The sequence below is a fragment of the Xiphophorus couchianus genome, chromosome 8 (assembly GCF_001444195.1).
Source record: "Xiphophorus couchianus chromosome 8, X_couchianus-1.0, whole genome shotgun sequence".
NCBI classification, from domain to species: domain Eukaryota; kingdom Metazoa; phylum Chordata; class Actinopteri; order Cyprinodontiformes; family Poeciliidae; genus Xiphophorus; species Xiphophorus couchianus.
Window position 1 is genome coordinate 14,235,726 of NC_040235.1, and position 19,959 is coordinate 14,255,684.

The 19,959-nt window shown below is 38.5% G+C and overlaps 1 protein-coding gene across 1 annotated transcript; it reads right to left on the reverse strand.

Moving 5' to 3' along the window:
* Positions 1 to 175: 175 nt before the first annotated feature.
* Positions 176 to 2,180, reverse strand: aplnrb (apelin receptor b). The gene has a single exon (XM_028026318.1). It carries the CDS (start codon positions 2,072 to 2,074, stop codon positions 1,004 to 1,006), a length of 1,071 nt encoding a protein of 356 aa, XP_027882119.1. The 5' UTR covers positions 2,075 to 2,180; the 3' UTR covers positions 176 to 1,003.
* Positions 2,181 to 19,959: the final 17,779 nt, after the last annotated feature.

Consider the following 19,959-nt stretch of genomic DNA (forward strand, 5'->3'; position numbering starts at 1 on the left):
AGGGAAACAGAAGTTGAGGGTGCATTTCCTGCAGACATGTGCTTTGATTTCAGCTCTCCCAAACACAATAGGAGGGGAGACAGCCTTCTCCCAGCAATGCCTCAACAGGAAGAAGCATATTTACCAGACAGGAGAAAATACAACAAGCCATCAGAGGGAACAGAGTGACACCAGAGAGAGTGTTTGTTTCTTCAGAGCACCTTTTCTTTTAATACAATCAAAAATAATGTATTTACAAAATTCTTTCATGTTGCTGTTAGGAGGAAATTCAGAGACATTCACCGTCCACACACACAAGCACACAACTCATACCCTCACACTGAGAAGACTGTCAAAGTAGTCACCTTTTAATTGGACCTTTCACCAACCTGAAACCATTTGTCAGCTGCCATCTGTTTGTCTGTCTGGTCTGTCTGCAGGCAGGCAGCCAGCCCCCCTAGCACTCTCCACACCCCGTCTCTCTCTCTCTCTCTCTCTCTCTCTCTCTCTCTCTCTCTCTCTCTCTCGCACACACACACACGCAAATTTACAATTTACAACATCTTATCTGACTCCAACACCTTCGCTCCAGACTGACACTCCCTTCCTACATGCTCACTTGGAGACGTAACGTAGCCAGACATGGGGAAGATACCACTGGCTGATCTATTGGAGATCACTCCTCAAGTGCTCACTAATGAATGACAATAAGAACAGCGGTGGTCATGTCCAGTTCAAAAAGTCCACACAAGAACAAAGAGAAATTCATGAGCATTCCAGGAGTTTCCTCAAAAAACAGAGTTTTATGCATTTTTCCTTGTTGTTTAGTTTCACTGGCCTGCCACTTGAAGAGAGTCTGGAGTTTCTGTGTGATTCAATCCCCCCCAAACAACAACATTCACTCCTCTTTAGTCCACAGTCAGTGGCCTGGAGGGAGGGGGCCTACTGGGCAAAGGTGACACCCTGAAACCGATTGCAGATGATGCTGCAAAGTTTTGTCTTTCAACCTCTTCCCCCGCTGTGGTCACACCTTTGTGGCCAGTGACTGAGCCTCTGTCTTCTGTGAGGATATGGAGCTGTTTGGACTGGCATGCAGGAATTTCTTCAGATTAAGGAGGCACAGGCACTGAGATCTGAAGCGCAGGTCAAAGAAGGCATAAAGGAAGGGGTTGAGGCAGCTGTTGACGTAGGCCAGGCAGGTAGCGTAGGGGTGAGCCAGCAGCAGGAAGCGCAGGAAGTCGCAGGTGGCAGGGACCAAGTCTACGTATGACAAGGCATCAGCGGTTTTCACAAGGTGGAAGGGCAGCCAACAAACAGCAAACACCACCACCAGGGTGGTGATGATCTTCAGCAGTCTCCTTTTACGCTGATCCTCCTTACGCAGGGTGTTGAAGTGGCGGGTGACGGTGCAGCCGATGAAGCAATAGCACACCATCATTGCCAGGAAGGGAAGGAGAAAGCCAAGAGCTGAGGAGGAGATGCTGAGACCAGCGATCCACAGGTTCTCCTGCTCCTTAATGGTCACGACCAGACTGAAGTCCATGGCACAAGATGTTCGGTTGGTTTGCTGATCGTACTTGGTGGTGCGAAACAGAAGAGTGGGGGCAGCCAGCAGACCAGACAGCACCCAGATGACTGCGAGCGAGGCTCGAATGTGTCGACGGGTGAGCAGCTGGGAGCTGGTCAGGGAGTGGACGATGGCCAGATACCGGTCGAAGCTCATGCAGGTGAGGCAGAAGACACTGGCGTACATGTTGAGAAGCACTACGTAGCTGCTTATCTTGCACAGAGCCACTCCAAAGGGCCAGTGGTAGCCCATGGCGGTATAAACGGCCCAGAGGGGCAGAGTGACCACGAAGGTGAGGTCTGCTAGTGCCAGGTTGCCAATGTAGACGTCAGCAGCTCGATGCTTGCCTTGAGCCCTCCACACGGTAAAGATGACGATCCCATTCCCTGAGAGGCCAAGGATGAAGATGAGCATGTAGAGCACCGGGATGACAGAGTACGACGGCGCCCACTCTGAATAGTCGCACATAGTGGAGTTCTCTGTCTCCTCGTAGTCGTAGTAGTCATAAGGAGCTGTAGTGGATTCCATTTTCTTCTTTTCTTTGACTGAATTTGAAGAAAAAAAAAATTTGTATAAGGCAGATAGATCCACTGGAGCTGAGACACTGTGAAGTCTGTTGCTGTGTGTGAAATCTGCACACCCTTATATACACACCCCCATCCGGGTCGCACCCTCCCACAACTCCTCCCCTCACGCCAATCTTTCCCTCTCAGCACTGAGTTCCCCATGCACATATCTGTCCATTCATTTCATTAGTAACTTAACTGGAAAATACCCTAATAAGTCACTTTAAAACTTTAAAAATACACTTTGGGTTTTTAATTTGCATTTAAAAAATTACTCCCCACTGCTGCGCTTACATAGGAATTCGAAATGACAAAAATCTTAACTCTCTGGGTCCATCTTAAAACATATTTCTGTCATTTGTGAAAACGAGGGCTAATAGAACATGTCTGGACAGCAGGCTGATAGTAAAGCCTGCACAGGTTTCATAAAGAACAGACATTTTAATATCAATAGGGGGCTGTTTTGTTACTGGAGCACCCTCATTTACCAGATGAAAAGGAAAACTGTCGGCATTTCTTTGCCTGTCCTGTTTCCCCTGCACATGTTGAAACATGCCAAAGAACAAAAATGGAAAAAAGATGCGACTTTAATTGATATCATGTCCTCTTTTGATCACCTCCTAATGAAAATACTAAATCATAAGTTTGACTACAACTTTGGTCATAGATGTATTTGTGCTTTCAATTTAGAACTTATTAAAATATTTCTTTCTGCAGGTCTGCTAAAATAGTTTTTAAAAATAACCAAATACTAGAGTAAATAGAAATATTCTCCTATTATACAAAAAACTATCATGTAAAACCTTCAAAAAATTATGCAGAAACTTACACAATTAGAAATATATAGTTTTTGTTGCTTTTTGGACTAAAATATTGATCTCTTGTCTGGCTTGTTGAAATCACTGAAACTGCTGCATTTTTAAAAACATTTTTTAACCTAGAACAGTGTCTGGATAGATTAAAAGAAGGTGTGAACTACTACTATTTCTACTTAAACTTATAAGGAAAAAATGGTGAAGCACAATATAATGTGTAATTTTTTATTTCTGTTATCTGATGCAAAAAATAAATAAATACCCAAAACACAAACCCTTGGAAAGCTGGACTTCTCTAAAATCAGAATTTTATTGTTCCTGACTTGGCCCTCAAAAATTAGTACAACTTTAAAAATTGCCTAGATTTTATTTTAGATGCCATTAGTTTTATTTGAGATTGTTTTTTTTATCTGTAATTTCTAAACCAAACCTGTGTTGCTTGAGGATGCTGAGAATCATGAACCGCTCTTCTCTCAGGCTAATTCAGACACAACTTTCGGACAGTACAGCTGAGTCATTCTGTAATCAAAGCCAGTGATTTAGAAGATAGCAGGATATTTGTATCCTGAGGAAGAACAATTTATTGAGGAGAGAGGAAAAACTCCTGTTTGAGTCTGCTAATTAACAGCAGGATATCTGACTTCCACATTGCTAGCAGTTAGCATAGCGACAAACATTGTTTTGATGAGGACATTGTGAAAACATAAAAACCTGACTCATACAGAATTGCAAAGTATAAAGTTAGGAAATGTAGCATTGATTGTTTTCTGTATGAGTTTTATTAAATCAATCCATGAATTATTTGATTAGCTGTTAGCTTGAGTGGAGCTGCCAGCAGTCGTTAGCTTGACTCGCATGTAAACCAGATTCTCCAAATTTCTTCCTGCCCACTGCATGTAGAACAGTAATAGTGTTTTCTTTATGACAGAAGTGGAAAAATGAATATGGGAATGAAGTAAAAATAGCATAAGAATTTTTCTGGTGTATTTTGGTAAACCAGTGGGATTAGCTAGCTGTTTTGTTACAAAGCTTGCTACGTTTAGCATAACAAGACAACAAGGATTTATTCTGTATTTTAGGAATTAGATTTTTTTAAAAAGAAAGAAAACAGGCAAGAGTTAGAAGTGTAAATAAATATTTTATCCATTCCACCTTAATTCCAAAACATACTTTGCAAGAACTGAGTTTTTTTCTCTCTTCAAGAGTTGCAAAAACAAAATTACACAACCATAAAAACATTAGTCAAACCATAATCTTTTATTGAATGATGGATGACCTGAAGAGCTGGTCCCTGATTACTTGTATCAGCATTTGTCGACTCCACCCGACAGGAGATGCTAACTTAACTCAGTATGGTATGAAATCAAATAGAAAATCTGTGAAGGGAGCTAAATATTAGGGCAATGGAAACTTCCAACCTCAAAGACTTGGAGCCCACCATTGATAAGGTGGGCTCCTTATCCCACCTTATCTATGGGTAATTAGCATATGCTAATTTCCCTATGGTGGGAAATTAGCATAAAGCTAGTTAGAAATTATGTTTATGCTAATAACCAAAACACAAACCCCTGGGAAGCTGGACTTCTCTCTTATCAAGCTTATTAGTTTTATGCTAATTTATAACTAGCACAAAGCTAGTTACATAGAAATTACAAGAATGTTTGAGTTCTGTAATGTCAATAAAGATATTTCCATTGATCATTAAGAATCAATGGAAACACCACACTCATCAAAATCTGAAGCTTAAAGCGCAAAGAAATCTTATTTTTTATGAAGCAGCATATAAAATTTAGTTTTCTAGATTCATTGCTGTTTAATGAGGGACAAAAACCTTTCTCTTTGTTAACAGCAGTTTCTCAGTTTTATTTTCTGGTCCAGATGGGACTTCTCAAGTCTTCAGCATGCCACATCTCTCAGCGGAGCGGCAGCAGTGGCGCCGGGGCACCGACCTTTAGACACAACTACTGTATCACTCAACAATCTTCCCAAGCCATCCCCCTTCTCTCCACCCATCATCCTACTCCTTCTGGCCCTCCTTAGTCATGTTCCTTCTTCCTCCAATTATGAAGCTGATGATTTATTCCTGTTGCCTCTGCTTTCACCAACGTCACTTACTCCCAGACAGCTGTTGTTGTTGCCTGTTATTGTGATTTGGGCAATCTGAAATCAAATTATTTTTGAGTGGCTCCATCCGGACAGCAGAAGGTATCTCAGGGCGCTTTGGCAAAACCGGATAAAAGCAAACCGAAGTGGATCACAGCAGGCTTCCTATCTGTTCTCTGGTGCGACAGCCGTCTGTTTTTAGCTCCTTTCTTTGATAGAGAAATAAAGCACAAGTGTCCTGATGATTAATCCAGCTATAAACTTTTTTTCCCTCACAGTCTGCTCATTAGAGCTACTGTACATAAATGCACTAAGGTTTAAGTGATGCTGAAAGGCTACTTGTGCAAGAAGAGGAACATATTTGCTCTTCAAGAGTGAGAAGTTCCAGTTGGACAAAGCTGGTGTTGTTTTGCAGGGCGTCCACCAAGTCACCCAGCATGCCACCAACTCTGCTTCCACAGCATTCAGCTCTTGTTTTCTCTCCTAATTACCCACCTGTGTGTCAGATTAATTACTGTTGTTGTTTTCCTCACGTGTGGCCTCATGTTGCAAGCCACACACCATGCACACAGAGATAACCTTTACGTTTACGTTTTGTTTCTCTCTCTTTGTTCGATGGCCATCCATCAGATGCTGCCTTTCCGTAAGACTGAAGGGAAAGACTTTTGCACTAGGAGAGAAATGAGCAGCAGCAGCAGCGTGTGTTGCAGGGCTTTGATCTATTATTGTGACAGAGTTCTCTCTGGTTTATGAGGCTTTTTTTAGTGATGCTTGTCACAGTTGGGGAGTGTGAGGTGTGTGTTCTTGTTGCTTTGGCGTTTGTGGAGGTCCGACAGTTGTTTGATGTGCGTGTTAAGCTGTCAGACCACATGTCCTGTTCAGAGACAGCTGGCTCTTCGAAGTGTGTGTGTTACTTCTGATCTGAAGAACTCTGACTTGAATTTATCTTAAAATTCATGATGTAAATACCTGAGCCAATACTAACAGCTCTCATGCTAATCGGCCCCCCTGGGCAAAGAGTAAGCTATCATATCAAGGCTAAAATCCACTTTTAATTATTAGCTGCTGTTAAAGCTAACACTTCCAGCAGACCTTAAATATCCCACCATTTGGGCTTCATTAGCCAATTCACTACTTTTCCTTCAGTCGATAAGGAGAACGACGCCACGTGAGAAAAAAAAGCCCCCAGGCTCAGAGATGTTCAAACCTTTTCACCACTATGTTAAAACAGACTCTAACTCATGAGGAATTGGAAAAAAAGATATATTTCTGAGGCCACTTCTCCGCAGGGAACCTGAGCAGAGTTGATGAGGATACGTATGGAGGAAAAACAGGGTGATCCTGGAAGAAAAATTACTAGAAGCTGCAAAAAAACTGAGACAGAACTGCAATGGAACGGATTAAATCAAAGTATACTAGTGTGTTAGAACGGTCCAGTCAAAGCCCAAACCTCAGATCAGAGGCAAAGATTTAAAGTTGCTGTTTACAGGACTTCTCTGTGAGTGAGCTTGAGCTCAAGGACATGTACAATTTTCTGTCTTTAGATGTACAAAATTGGTACACTGCAAAAGTCTTGCCAAGTATTTGTGGTCTAGTTGCAAATATCTTTATATATTTGAAAGAAAACTAACTTACAAGTAATTTTTCAGCAAGAAATAACAGGTTTAAGTAAAAAAAAATCCTTAATGTTGATGAAAAAGTACTAGAAACTTGTACTTTCAAATCTTATTTCTAGTGTGGTAAGACATTTGCACTAGAAAATAGACCAAAAATACTTAGTAAGAGTTTGTGCTTTTGCAGTATAGCGACATCTTCTGAATAACTTGCATCTAGAAAAGGTGATTCTTCAAAATGTTAACTCGGGGAAACTGCATACAAATGTATGACATTCTTTTTTTTATTATTGATATTTGTAAAATAAACTTTGGAAACCATGTAGCATTTTGTTGCCACCTTCAACTCCATGGAGCTAAGTGTTGATCTATTGGGTAACATTCTAATAAGATACATTGAAGATCTGGTACGACATGACAAAACATAAAAATGTTCCAGGTGTATAAAAACTTTTGCAAATCACTGCAACTTAAGAGCAAATCTCCTCACAGATTCTCCTTTAAGTAAACATCTTCCAAATCTGTTGTTGACTCATTCACCTCCAAAGCCGGGGCAGGATCCACACAGGTGAATATATTTGGACCGCACTCTGGGGGGTCTGCAGACTGCTGCAGACCAGAAAATTTATGCCACATAGTCCTTGTGCACAAGCGGAAGTGGAAACCATAAATTGAACTTTACTGCTCACCCAGGGAGGGTGCCATTGTGTTTGTGTTTTGCTGTAAACACTCAGTTATAAGAATGAGCTTTGTGTTCACGCCGGAGAAAATAGTTCCTGCTTTAAAACCTATTGGCTGCTCAGGTTTTGAACACCAAAAGATGAGCTCCAGTCAGTCTGGTTGCATTTTTGAAAAGTCAAACATCTTTGTGGAAAATAGCTCATAAGTTCAACTCAATAGGAAGAAGAAAGTAAACAAAATACATATTTTGGTATGTTCACAATCGCAAGGACACCAGGAGATATTGTGGTCTTCTTCTCTCTCATTTGACGTCTAAACAACGCTGCAGCAGCTTCCTTTAACACCCCACTAACCTCCTGCCTTGCTGACTGCGACTCAGTTGACCGGGAGAGTCTGTTGATAGAAACCTTCCTGCTTTCAAAATGTTGTCATCTGAGCCAAGTGAAAAATATTTACCGCGAATGAAAGCGAGGAAAGGAGGGAAAACAGTTTTTACAAAAAGGTAAAAATAGCTGACGCTTTCCATCAGGGTTGCCAGTAAATATCTGAGGTTTGCATCACGGCGGGGCGCCTCTTAGAAGACGAAGAGGCGCCCCGCCGTGACAGGTTTCAACTGGAGAGGCTCATTTATCTGATGAAGAAGCAGACCGGAGACACAAATCATGTCAGATACACTTTGTTTGCAGTCAGAGTAGGTGCCGTAAGTGTTTGTGTTAGCTCACTGTCTGACACGAGATAACTGATAAGTTAGGAGGCTTGTTTAATTGATGATGACATCAGTGTCACTTTGTGAGATTAGAGAACAAATACAACAACTGACAAAAGTTTAGAGAGGAAAAACAGCTTGCACCAACATTGTTGTTCCATTTTTTGGTTTATGATTTTCTTATTGCAGCTTAAAGTCCTGTATTTGAAATTACTGTATACATTTTTTACTTTTACTTCAGTATCCCCAGCCTGGATAAACACATCTAAAGGAGATAATATCTAAAAACCCTGGATGATAAAAACTAGACCTGATATAGAGCCAGAAGGCTGTGATAAGTGTTTACCCTCCTTTGGATTTCTTCTGTTTTTCAAGTTTAAATATTTTAGATTATCAAAAATATTTTAATATCAGACAAAGATAACCCGAGTAAAAATTTAAATCAGTTTTTTTTATTTAAATGGAAAATTGGCTATCCAAACAAATCTGCCCTAATCTGGAAGTATATTTATTTATGTTCACTGTAAGCAAAGGTTTAATATTTGATCTTTAGCATCACAACTTTACTGCTCTCAAAATAAAATTTCTCTAAGTGTGTACAGTACATATGCAACATTTTTTATGTTCTGTTATGTATCTTTTCTTTACTTATTTAGATTGCATAAACATATTTTTCAGTTGTTTCCACATTAAACATGGAAGGAGTTGCTCACAACAATAAACTCTTGTCCACGTCTCTTTTCCATTGCATGCTCCTGTCCATTCAGTCATACCTTTGACATACTCATATTTTTTACTGAATGTTTTGTGATTATTACATAACAAAAGCAGAAGATGTGTGCTCGACATATCCAGAAATTATTTAGGAACAAAAAAAAAAGCCCAAATAGGAATTGGAGCATTAATTAAATCCCGTTTCGGTGCCCTGAATGGAGGGATAAAAACCCTGGTGAGGTCGACACGCACGTGTAACATGAACTGTGTTGTATAGATCATTACGTTTCTCTGAACTTCACATAGTTTTTGAAACATAAGACGTCAGTATAGTTTAAAGGTTGCGAGAGGCACACATAAAGAACACGCCCAGAAATCCTTCATCTTAATGCACAATGAGAAGGCCGTGACTGAAGTGGATGCAACACAATAGGCTTTTGTAATTTCAAACCAAAGGTCCTGCTGAACATATGCTTTTGTCATTACTCTCATTTATTATAGCCTATGAGGTCAGCTGCTGATGTGAGTAAAAAAAAAACCTTTACTGTCTCCTGTACACATGGTGATTAAAACCCAGTCCATTTTCTTTTACCGTAAAAGAAAATGTTTAACCTTAAATATATATTGAGATGGATCAGCTGAGATTTGGACCTGATGGGTTGTAATTTTATTTAGTGAGTTAAAAACAATATAAAATTATAAGAAAAAAATAAAGTTACTGAGAAAGAGTATAGTATTAGTGGATTCTTCAGTGGAAAAGCTCAAACTACAGGAAACAATGAAAGAAGGCGCCACCAAAGAGATAGAAACTAAAACCACATATTACAACAACGATGCATGAAAAGAAATCATGAAGAGGTGAGGGACTGAAGAAAACAATAAGCTGCAGACAGAAAACCTGCAAATCATACCAGCATGTCTTCCCTGTATTAAAATGCCTCAGTGAAATCATGAATGTTGAAGTTGCTGCAGTGCATTTCTAAAGTCTGATCATCAGCATGGATTTCTTATAAATCAGTTTTAAATGCTAGTTGTGTTGTTATTTTTGCAGGTTTGAACAAATACAAAACATACAACTGCAAAAGATTTCAACAAACAAGAGCTGCCTGAACAAGTTTGAATTTCCTAGGGACTTTCGGGAATCCATACAGGTTCAAATACAAGCAGTATTTTCAGGACTATAGCGCGCACCACACTATAAGCCGCACCTACAATTTTTTTTGACCCCCCCAAACAAAACAGAAACCGAAAACGTACATATATAAACCACACCGGATTATAAGCCGCTGGTATCTCTGCCGTTCTTGGTTTTCCGTCCTTAATAAATCTACTGAATTTATTAAGGACGCAGCTCTCCGTCTCCAATGCCGAACCAAGGGTTCGGTACAGCGGCTCTATTTCCCTCCTGTACTGCCAGATCAATAGCCCTCAACTTAGAAGCTGCATCATATGAATTTGAAAACATTTCTCCGTCCTGCCTGCTGCTAGCATGTGCTTGTTCAAAATAAAAATTAGCACTTTCTTCTTTTATTTCCAATTTTGACTTCCAATGATTCACTTCCTGCTAAAGAGCCCCCTGGTGGTTGAAGAAAAATCCACAGAAAAGCCGCACCGGGCTATGAGCCGCATGGTTCAAAGCTTGGGGGGAAAAGTAGCGGCTTATAGTCCAAAGAATACAGTAAAGATTTCATTAAATGTCACTACTTTTCTTGCAGAATTGCCAAAGCCAATTTAAATTGGCTTGTTCCATTTTTAAGATTTTAAAGCAAATATTCAGTAAGGTTGAAGAAGAGGTTTTTAACATCAAACTCTTTTTGATGTGCAATTTAGTATAATTTTACTTTTTGAACACTAAATTCTGTACAAATTTCAACCACAACTCCTTATTCTTTATTACACTCACATTGCAAACATTGCACAAATATATAGCAAAAAAGACCTTCAGCATAATGCTGCCACCGCCATGCTTGATAATTGGTGCTGGTTTTGAGTTTGACTCCTGGGTAGGTTATATTTAATTTATTTAGCTTTTTTTTTTTTTAGCATGAAAGTCCCACTAAATAAACATGATCTTTTCTGTCCATGACTCAGCTAGCTGCTGACAACATTAGCACTCTGAGGACAACCATGCTAGTTCCTAAAAATAATATATGTTACCTTACATATGAATGCTTGGCTTTCTAAGTAACTCTTTTTAGCTGTAGATTGTTGATCCACTTTTCTCTTCTGTTATCGGTAAGTTTTTTAAAATCAACTCCCTTGTGACCAACTACCTTCGAAACACAAAAATAACGTTTATCTTTCTCTCTATTAGAACGGTTTGAACAATCATACAGGACACAGACTTTAGACATTATGATGCTGGATCAACAGAAATAAATGGGCTGCATTTACTTCTGGCCCTCCATCTGCATTGGGTGACGTCGGCGATACATCATCTGAAACCCAGCAATTGCAGCAGTTTTTAATTCATGGCAGGTTTGACGCATTTTGGTTCCAAGATTATTCTGTTTTGAAATCTAGAATCATCTCTTTGTTTTGTTCACATTCAAGATCATCTAATAGATATGATAAATCTAAGTTTTGATGTTTTAACCACTTAAAAATTGGAAACCCGTCTACTCAGTTTGACTAAAATCACCTCAAAACCTGAACTATTTTACAGTGTGTGACCTAATTTCAGTTTGCCAAGCTGGGGCCGATGTTTACTTTGGCGTTATCATAACCCGCTGATGCTTCTTCTGCACACCATCAACGTCTTATCAGGGCCTCAGCAGCTCTCCTTCGCTCTCACAATCACACCAACACACAAACTTACACAACTACAGCGCTCCCCCCTTCTCCTCCTCTCCCAGTGTGTATCCTCTTCAAGCTTCCAGCTTCCTTGCTGAGGAAAAAGAGGACAAGATTGACAGGAAGAGAGGAGACAGTGGGGATGTGACACAACAATGGCAGGAAGTAACTTCAGATTGATGCAGATGAATGAAAAACACCATCGACACGGCAGAAACGACTTAACAAACATCCCATGCAGAGGTAAACACGTAACAAACAGTGCCAAGGGGCTTTTACAAGGCGCATGTCTCATTATGGCCTAAAACAACAAAACATTTGACCACCAAACAGGGAGAATCCAGTTTCAAAGGTTCCACCAGTTTTACTTTGCCTGACCTTAATCGACCCGGTTTGAATTGTGATGTGCATTTGCATCTTGTGGCAGTAAGTTTATTTATTTATTTTTCTTTAACGACAATTGATTCCAGATTCTTTACCCCTAAAACATTTGTAGTCCAAAAGTGTAACAGAATGGCTTTTTTTGGAGTTAGCTGCTTCCTTTGTGTTTAACAGAACATAATGTGATAAAATAATGAACAAAGTCATTTATTTTCATTTATGCAAAGAAAATAAATGAAAAAACAAAAACAAACAAAAGGATAACAGTAGCTAAATATATTTACACGTTCAAAGGAGTGGATATGAACTTATTTTTACACCCACTCATCTTACATCTATAGCATCACCCAATAAATTACTACTCATGTTAACTTGGTTTTAACATTCTTTCTTAGTTTGTATTTTTTTATATTCATATCTATATGAATATAAATGCTTTAAAATAAGCCTTGATTTTAAAAATACTCCACAAATATTTGATGAGGTTGAGGTCTGAAGCTTAATGTCAGCTATCTTGGTCTGTTCCTAAACTAATTGTGATGTGTATTTGTGACAGTTGTTTAATTTGAAAATCCAGTTGTGCACAAATTGTTTCCAAATTTCCTTTTTCTACATTACACCCTCTTTGCACAGACTTTACTCCTGGCGGTGAAACTGACCCACTACATGATGCTGCCACCACCACAGTTTTAGGTCTGAACGCCTCACCTTTAATCCTCCAGACATATTAGCTATCCACTTTGATTCCTTTTGGACAATTCAAATCTCTTTTAATACAAAAAGACAAATCTTTTCTTATTTTTACCTCATATTTTATTAGCTTATTTAACTGAGTCAAATTTCTAAATTACTTGTTTTGTTGCTGTGTTTGTAATTTGGCTTGTTTTATCAAAACATGTCTCTTTTGTAAATGAAATCTTGGATCTCAATGAGACAACCTGCATAAATAAAGGTCTAAGAAAAATACAAAATATTGAATGCTGAATGCCTCACCTTGACTTCTCCAAACATACTTCTTGTCATTGCTGCCAAATTCTTCAGTGTCATAAAACACATCATTTACAATATTTTATTTGAGTCTGAACATGGAGATTTTGGATCGTTGTCTTGCTTGACCCTCTCTGCACTGAGAATCATAAAAAAAACATCCATGTTCTTGTGTAAATGGAAAATGTTCACTTTTTTATGATCAAGAGCACATATTTGGATTTTGAACATTATTGCTAGCTCTAAAATTAAATTTCACTACCCTGATGCATTTGTTGCACACTCGAACAAAAATGGTATCGAGACATGCGGTTGTGGTAAATTTTCTTTACTCCTTTTTTTTCTCGAACACGAACAATATCAATAGTCCAACGTGCGTCACACTCAGGCTGCTCTCTACTACTCGGCTTCTTCTACACAACAAACACTTAGTCCTCAAAAGTCCTGCTTTTCTAAACTCCTCACTCTCAGCCAGAATAGTTATCCACATATGTATGAATGTACAGCTTCACATGGACAATCAATCACAGTGCTTTTTAAATAACAAAACAAAGCAAAATATTCATAGGAACAAGAATAAAATCATTTTAATGGGAGGGGGGGTCCTTGATCTAAAGTCCCCAGCAACTGGTCCCCCACACATTTTTGGCTCATGAAAAAAGTACCAGTAAAAAAATAATTGTTGAGTAGCAGATTTTCAGCTTTTGAAATTCAAGGAAAGCTCTGCAAAGCAGCATTTTAGTTGGCAGGATGCAGATAATTTTATTTTCAGGAGTAGAAAAAATGTGGTTGAAATAAAACCAACAAATGGAAACAATTCCTTAACGATTGCATGAACGATCACAGGGGGATTGAGTTGGATTTTGTCCTTTGATATGCGTTGCATGTCCCTGTGGGGACAAAACAGGCACTGAAAGTTAAAGCAAAGAAAGGAAGAAGTGAAATGTCAACAAAAAGCTCTATCTATGTGGGCTTCCTCTTGATAATATGGCCAGGCACGTACAATAACAAGCAGAGCTCATTCTCTGCTAAACCAAGCGCTTTCACTTGGCTGAGCTTTTATTCTTTCATTATGGCAGCAACATCTAAACTTTCCATCTCAAGCTGTAGGTTTGCTTTTTCCTCCTTTATTATTTTTAGATTCTCACAGTTTTACACCAAGCGTTTATTAGATGAACGGTGCCGGACATCTGATTCAGGAGGAAAGTGAGCAGGTTTTACTCTCATAAGAAACCCCACAACCTTTCAGAGTCTTAAAACTGCAGCAGTTTATATGTTTATTGGCTTCAGCTTTAATTTGTATTCATAGAAACACAACAGCCTGGACCTTCTGTCTAATGAGCTTTGGGCTGTAAGAGAGGGCACGGCTTATTTGTTTCTTTACAGGATTGCAGGTTTTATAGCCTCAACATCCCACTTAATGATTTCTCTCATTTTTGCCTTTTATGATACTGTTATAATGTGTATTTCTCTTTATGTTTTAATGTGATGTAATGCTCATGTTTTAAAGTTTTTGGTGGTTTTTCTTGTGAACAAAGGTTAATCAAATTGTGTTCACATCAGCTCTTGTTTTAAGACGACAGCAGTGAGCTTTAGACATCACCTCCAGGCTTCGGGTCCAACTAGTCAGGATTTCTATTAAATAAAAACTCAGAAACAGTTATCTGCTGCAGGTAACCTGAGAAATTCTGGACTCAACTCAGCTGATTTTAATATATTTATGTTTCCATACTGAAGTAGTCATGGTTGGAGAGTTAAAATGCATGTCTTAGCATTCCTCTCCAGAAAAGAGAATTTTAAAAAAGTTTATCACTCTACTTCCACAATTATGATTCAGTTTTTATGCAGCAGTTTGGATCATAACTAAAACTAGAACATTTGCATTTCTTGCAAAAATGCAGTTTGAATTCGGTAAGATGAATCTTTTTTTCTGACTTAGCATAATTATTTAAAGTCAAGTGCAAAAAAAACTTACTTGAATGCAGGAGCATCAGGAAGAAAAGGCAAAACGGTGAAAATGTTCTTACAAAGCAAATTTCAGGTTAAAATTTGTGACAAGAGTGTAAAATTGGATGCTTACAATGCCAAATTGTGATTGGGTCATATGCTGAAGAATCTAAAGATGAACTAGCACTTTGTCGCAGCCATTGTTGTTTCTAAAGTGCTTCATAAATCAGTAATAGTCGTAGAAGTAATGAGATGTAGTGGAAGAGAGCAAAACTCAAGTCCACGATGGAGCAGAAGGGAAGACTAAAGGAGGAAAAAGGGAGGATGTGATGTGATATGAAGATCTACTCTAAGATATTAAAATGTGAGATACAATAGCATCTATAGAATAATAAAGAGGAAGAGGAACACCTTTAATCCATTAAATCACACTTGGCATAATTTATCCAGTTGGGAGTAGATGTAAAAAAGATCCAGGGGATCCCCAGCTGGAACCAAACCAGCGGTTCGCTATCATTTCCTGCTACAATTTATAACCCGGAGTCCAAAAATCTGACGGATCTGAGATCATTAGGACTGCAGCTACCGTCAGCCTGAGAAGGACCAAGAAAGGACGCACAAACTTCCTGCCCACTGTCCACAAAGAAAGCATCTGTCTGACCTTTGACACCTTCCACTCCACTTCCTGTCCCACACGTGCAGCCTATGCTACTTCAATCTTTTCACTGCAGCTTCTGCCCCCCAAACACGTGGAAGGTCACAAACAGGAATGCCTGCAAGATTTGAGCTCTTAGTTATTCTGAGTAAATGTCTGTCAGGATTTAAGAAAGTGTTTTCCTGTCTGAAAAACATTGAAAATCTTTCAACTGATAAGGATCGCAGTTTGAGCTGGTTGGCATTTTCTGCTCTTTTCAAGATAACCTCTAAGTCATACGACAGAGTTTATTTTTTCCCCTAAATTGTTAGTTATCCCACTTTCATGCTCTAGTTTTATTTTCTCTAAAATTTCAACGGTTTCCATTCCCCTTTATAACCATGTTACCTTAATTGCTCAGAAGAAAATCCCATAAGGTTTACTCACGGTGGGTTTTTAGTTTCAAAACCCCCTGACCTTTGGCCCCTCTAATCGGGCTGGGGGCAGGATGGGGGTGGCAGGTGGGGATAAAGCTGCAGACCTTCAGTCCTTGTTACCGAAAAGCTTTAGAGGAGCTTTACTGCTCGCGATACTAGCCTATAATCTCCCAGACGCTTCACACATATGGCATCGTGAGATCATCCACCTTGATGTGCTCGCCACATCCCCAAAAACAGCTACAGAGAATAAACAGAACTCACATGCCAGGTATACTCTTACTTACAGTTTATTTGTGTATGCCGTGATAATTATGGACCAACATTAATAGATACTTTTTAAAATCTGGTGGCAACAGACATTATGTGTAACTCAAGAAGAGGAGATTTTTTTTCTTCCTTAAATAGAGTTCTCTGTTTTCTTCACCTGGACAGAAGAGAATAATCAAACAAGGTAGTTTTATTTATAGTGACCAAAACGCTGATATTATAAGTAGACTGTTTGAATTAGGTCTTCATGCTTCTGGTATACAGACATGATGCAAAGATAGTGAAGGCTTCAATGTTGGCTTTTATATAGCCTTCAAGAAGTTGAAAAATGACAAAGTTTAAAATATAATTAATGGGACCACAAGGAGGTCGACTGTATATATGGCTCTGGAAAAAATGAAGAGCCCACTGCACTGAACCCCATTGAAAAGCTCCTGGTTATTCCACCAAATACTGATTTCTGAACCTGAGTTAAAACATTAGTATTGTTGTTTCTAAATGAATATGAACTTGTTTTATTTGTGTCATTAAGATAGCACTGCATCTTTTTGTTATTTTGGCCAATTCTCGTTTTCTGCAAATAAATACTACGTTTTTGTTTGGAATTTCAGAGACATGTTGTCTCTATGATTGTTCTTTTATTCATAGAATAAAAGAACAATGTTCATTTTACTCAAACTTATACCTATAAAGATTAAAATCAGAGAAACTGACAATTTTGCAGTGGTCTCTCAAAAAAAGTGATCAACAGGAAATGAAGCAAAAAAAAAAAAAAAAAAATACACAACTTATCACAACTGATTTTGCCAGTTCATATAGACTCAACAGCCCTGATCTCAATCCTATAGAGAAATTGTGGGTCAGTCTATAAAGAAGAGTGAGGCGACCTGCAAACTTGACACCAGTTCTGTCAGGAGGAATTGACCAAATTTGACCCAGTTTAAATGACAATTATTCCTGATACTGAGCAAATACATGTAAACTTTTCAAATAAAAACATGTTCTCTGACATTTAGCAAATAGAAATAATTTTGCTGATTCTAACTCACTAAAACAAGTAATAACAGTGAGAAAAATATGCACATGTGTCCTTTCCTGTAGTGTATGTAAACTTGTGAATTATTGCACCTTTTTATTCGTTTTCCAATAACAGATTTGTTTTCCATTTATTTTGCATAAAAAATATTTTACAATGTTTTAAAAACTGGTATTTTTAGATTAGTTTGTATGCTTTTGGGTGCCACTGTGTCTGGTTTTGAACTTTACTAAAGTTAACTTTTACCCCCCAGTGAAGTATTTCTGCGTTTGCTGACTTCAAAAATGTATTCATAATCTAGATCTCTATATCTGGACATTGCGGATCATATTTTGCTGCATCAACAAATCTAGCAGCAACACGTTGCCTCAAACATGACTCCCAGTTAGGGTGTTTATGTGTTATTAATATAACACATATAAAATGTCACATGCGTTTCTCCAGTAAATGTACTGAATACATATAAAGATGACAATTTAATATTGATTTCCTCAACTTTGGTTAGCATTGTGTTGCTTAAATAAGCAAAATATTTTCTAAACAAGACTCCAAAATGACTGCATACACAATAACCTGTGTACGCAAGTTTGGTGACCCAGAAATAAAAAAAAAAATGTTTTCAATTTGAACTTTTGGAACTAATATTGGAGAAAGCAACAGCTCCTTTATTTCCTATGAGAAAAGCAACTCCACAGCTCCACTCAGTTTGTTTCTGAATGTGGTTTTGGGGGTATGTCTGGGTCACGTCTCCACCCCCATCTCTGCAGATTAGCCATAAAGACAGTCTCCCATTCAACACCCCTCCCAGGGTTTTGGGTCTAGCCAGAGACATTGAGCACTGCAAAAGTTGAAAATAAACAGGTGGGGGTCGAGAATGGGTTGTGATTAAGGGCGTGGTAGAGACAGTTTGTATTGTTCGCACATAAGCAAAATGCAAAGAAGTGACGATGAAGATGATGAGAGGAGACGAACAAGGATGCCACAATGACAAGCATCCTTTAGCAACATGTGTGTAAAATTCTTTATGGGAATTTTTAAAAAAGGCAACAATGAAGTTTTGAAGGAGGAATTTCACAGAAGGAAGCATGGAAGATATTTATAATCACTTCCGGTAGTTGGGTGCATCAACATAAAAGCTTTTTAATATTGTTCAATTAGCACGTCACCAAATGTCTTGAGAGAAACTCTATGAAAACACTGGGAGAAACCTTCAAGCACTTAAATGACAGTAAATCCAGTAAATCCAGATAAACTCAGCGGTGCTAGAATGTCGCTGATGGGAGGGAAACTTAAAATGTTGGCTGTAGCGTTGCTGGACCACAGCTGAGGTTTGTTGGTGGACGGGGCACAATAAGAAGGCCTGTATGTACGCAGAGGACTCCATTCAGGGACCAAAGGCTGATGGCTGCGTGACGAGCTTCAGACAGTGCTGTGGGAATTTAGCCTATTTGAGATGCAAATGCCTCAAAGAGCTGAAAGAGAGGGAGGAACAGGTGTCCGAGGAAGTGTGCTGCAGCACGGGTGAGGGAGGGAGGGCGCTGAATGATAACACAGAAGCCATTCAACTGCTGGCTCCTGTCTTTGCTTGACTTTTACCCCTTGTTTTAATTTCTTTTTTTAAATTTAGTGATGCATGAAAAAGAGATGGATGTGTGGTGAGCTGTCATAACAGCTGAATCCCAGTCAGTGGAGAAAAGATGAGTTGTAAATTGCAAAAAAAAAACAAAACATGATGTTTTCACAATGGAAAATCTCTTTAATGGGACAATACATAAGATTAACGGCGACCTATGTGAAAAGCTGCAGAATGTGAGAATACGTCTTATTCCAGGTTGTTGGACAAACTAAAAAATGCAATCAGTGTTTTATCTGTCTGTTAGTGGCCAAAATGTACAAATGGAGTAAGACACCAGCCAGCCTTTAAATATATAAATAGCAAAATTCTTGAAAAGCATCCATCATCTTTAAATGCATAATCAAACAAGTTTCAAATAATAATGCTTCAATACTGTTTTTCTAAGGCCAATTCACCCAGAACTACAACTTCAGCACATTAAAAATCAGAATGTGCTCTTTGCAGGTTCTTGAAGTTGGTAAATTATACATTCTCCAGTAGGCGAGCTGGAGCATGAGAGTTTTGAAAATACATAAAATGTATGTGCTGATAATGTGATAGCAAGTTATCTAAGTTTGGTATATGCCAGACTCCCTGTTAATTAGAGAAGCGCACACATCTTCAAATTGCAAACACGGGAAATAGGCAAAAGCAAAAGACAATATTGAAGTCAGCATCATATATTCAATTAAACCTAATTCTTATGTCTGTGGTGGAACTTGAAAATTCTTAAAATTTTTCATTAAGAGAATAAACTCTGCATATAAACATTTTTTTTTTTTTTACCATTCTACTATTTTCTTTTCCCATACAAATCAAAACCTGGCACAATCAAATTACATATTTATTTAGACATTTTAGCCCTGTGTACTTTAAAACCCCCATATGTTAAAAAAAGAATACCAAGTAGAGAAATTATACTTTTTATGTAATGCTGCTGGCATTTAGACCTCTTTAAAAATTCCTTAATACAGAACCATATTATGTCGAATCATATTTTCTATGAATAACTAACTGTTAAATTGGAGCTGAAAGCTTTATGCTTTATCCAGCAGATAAACATTTGGCAAAATGTAATTGATGCTCTACACATGAGTAAGAACGCAAAATGGTTT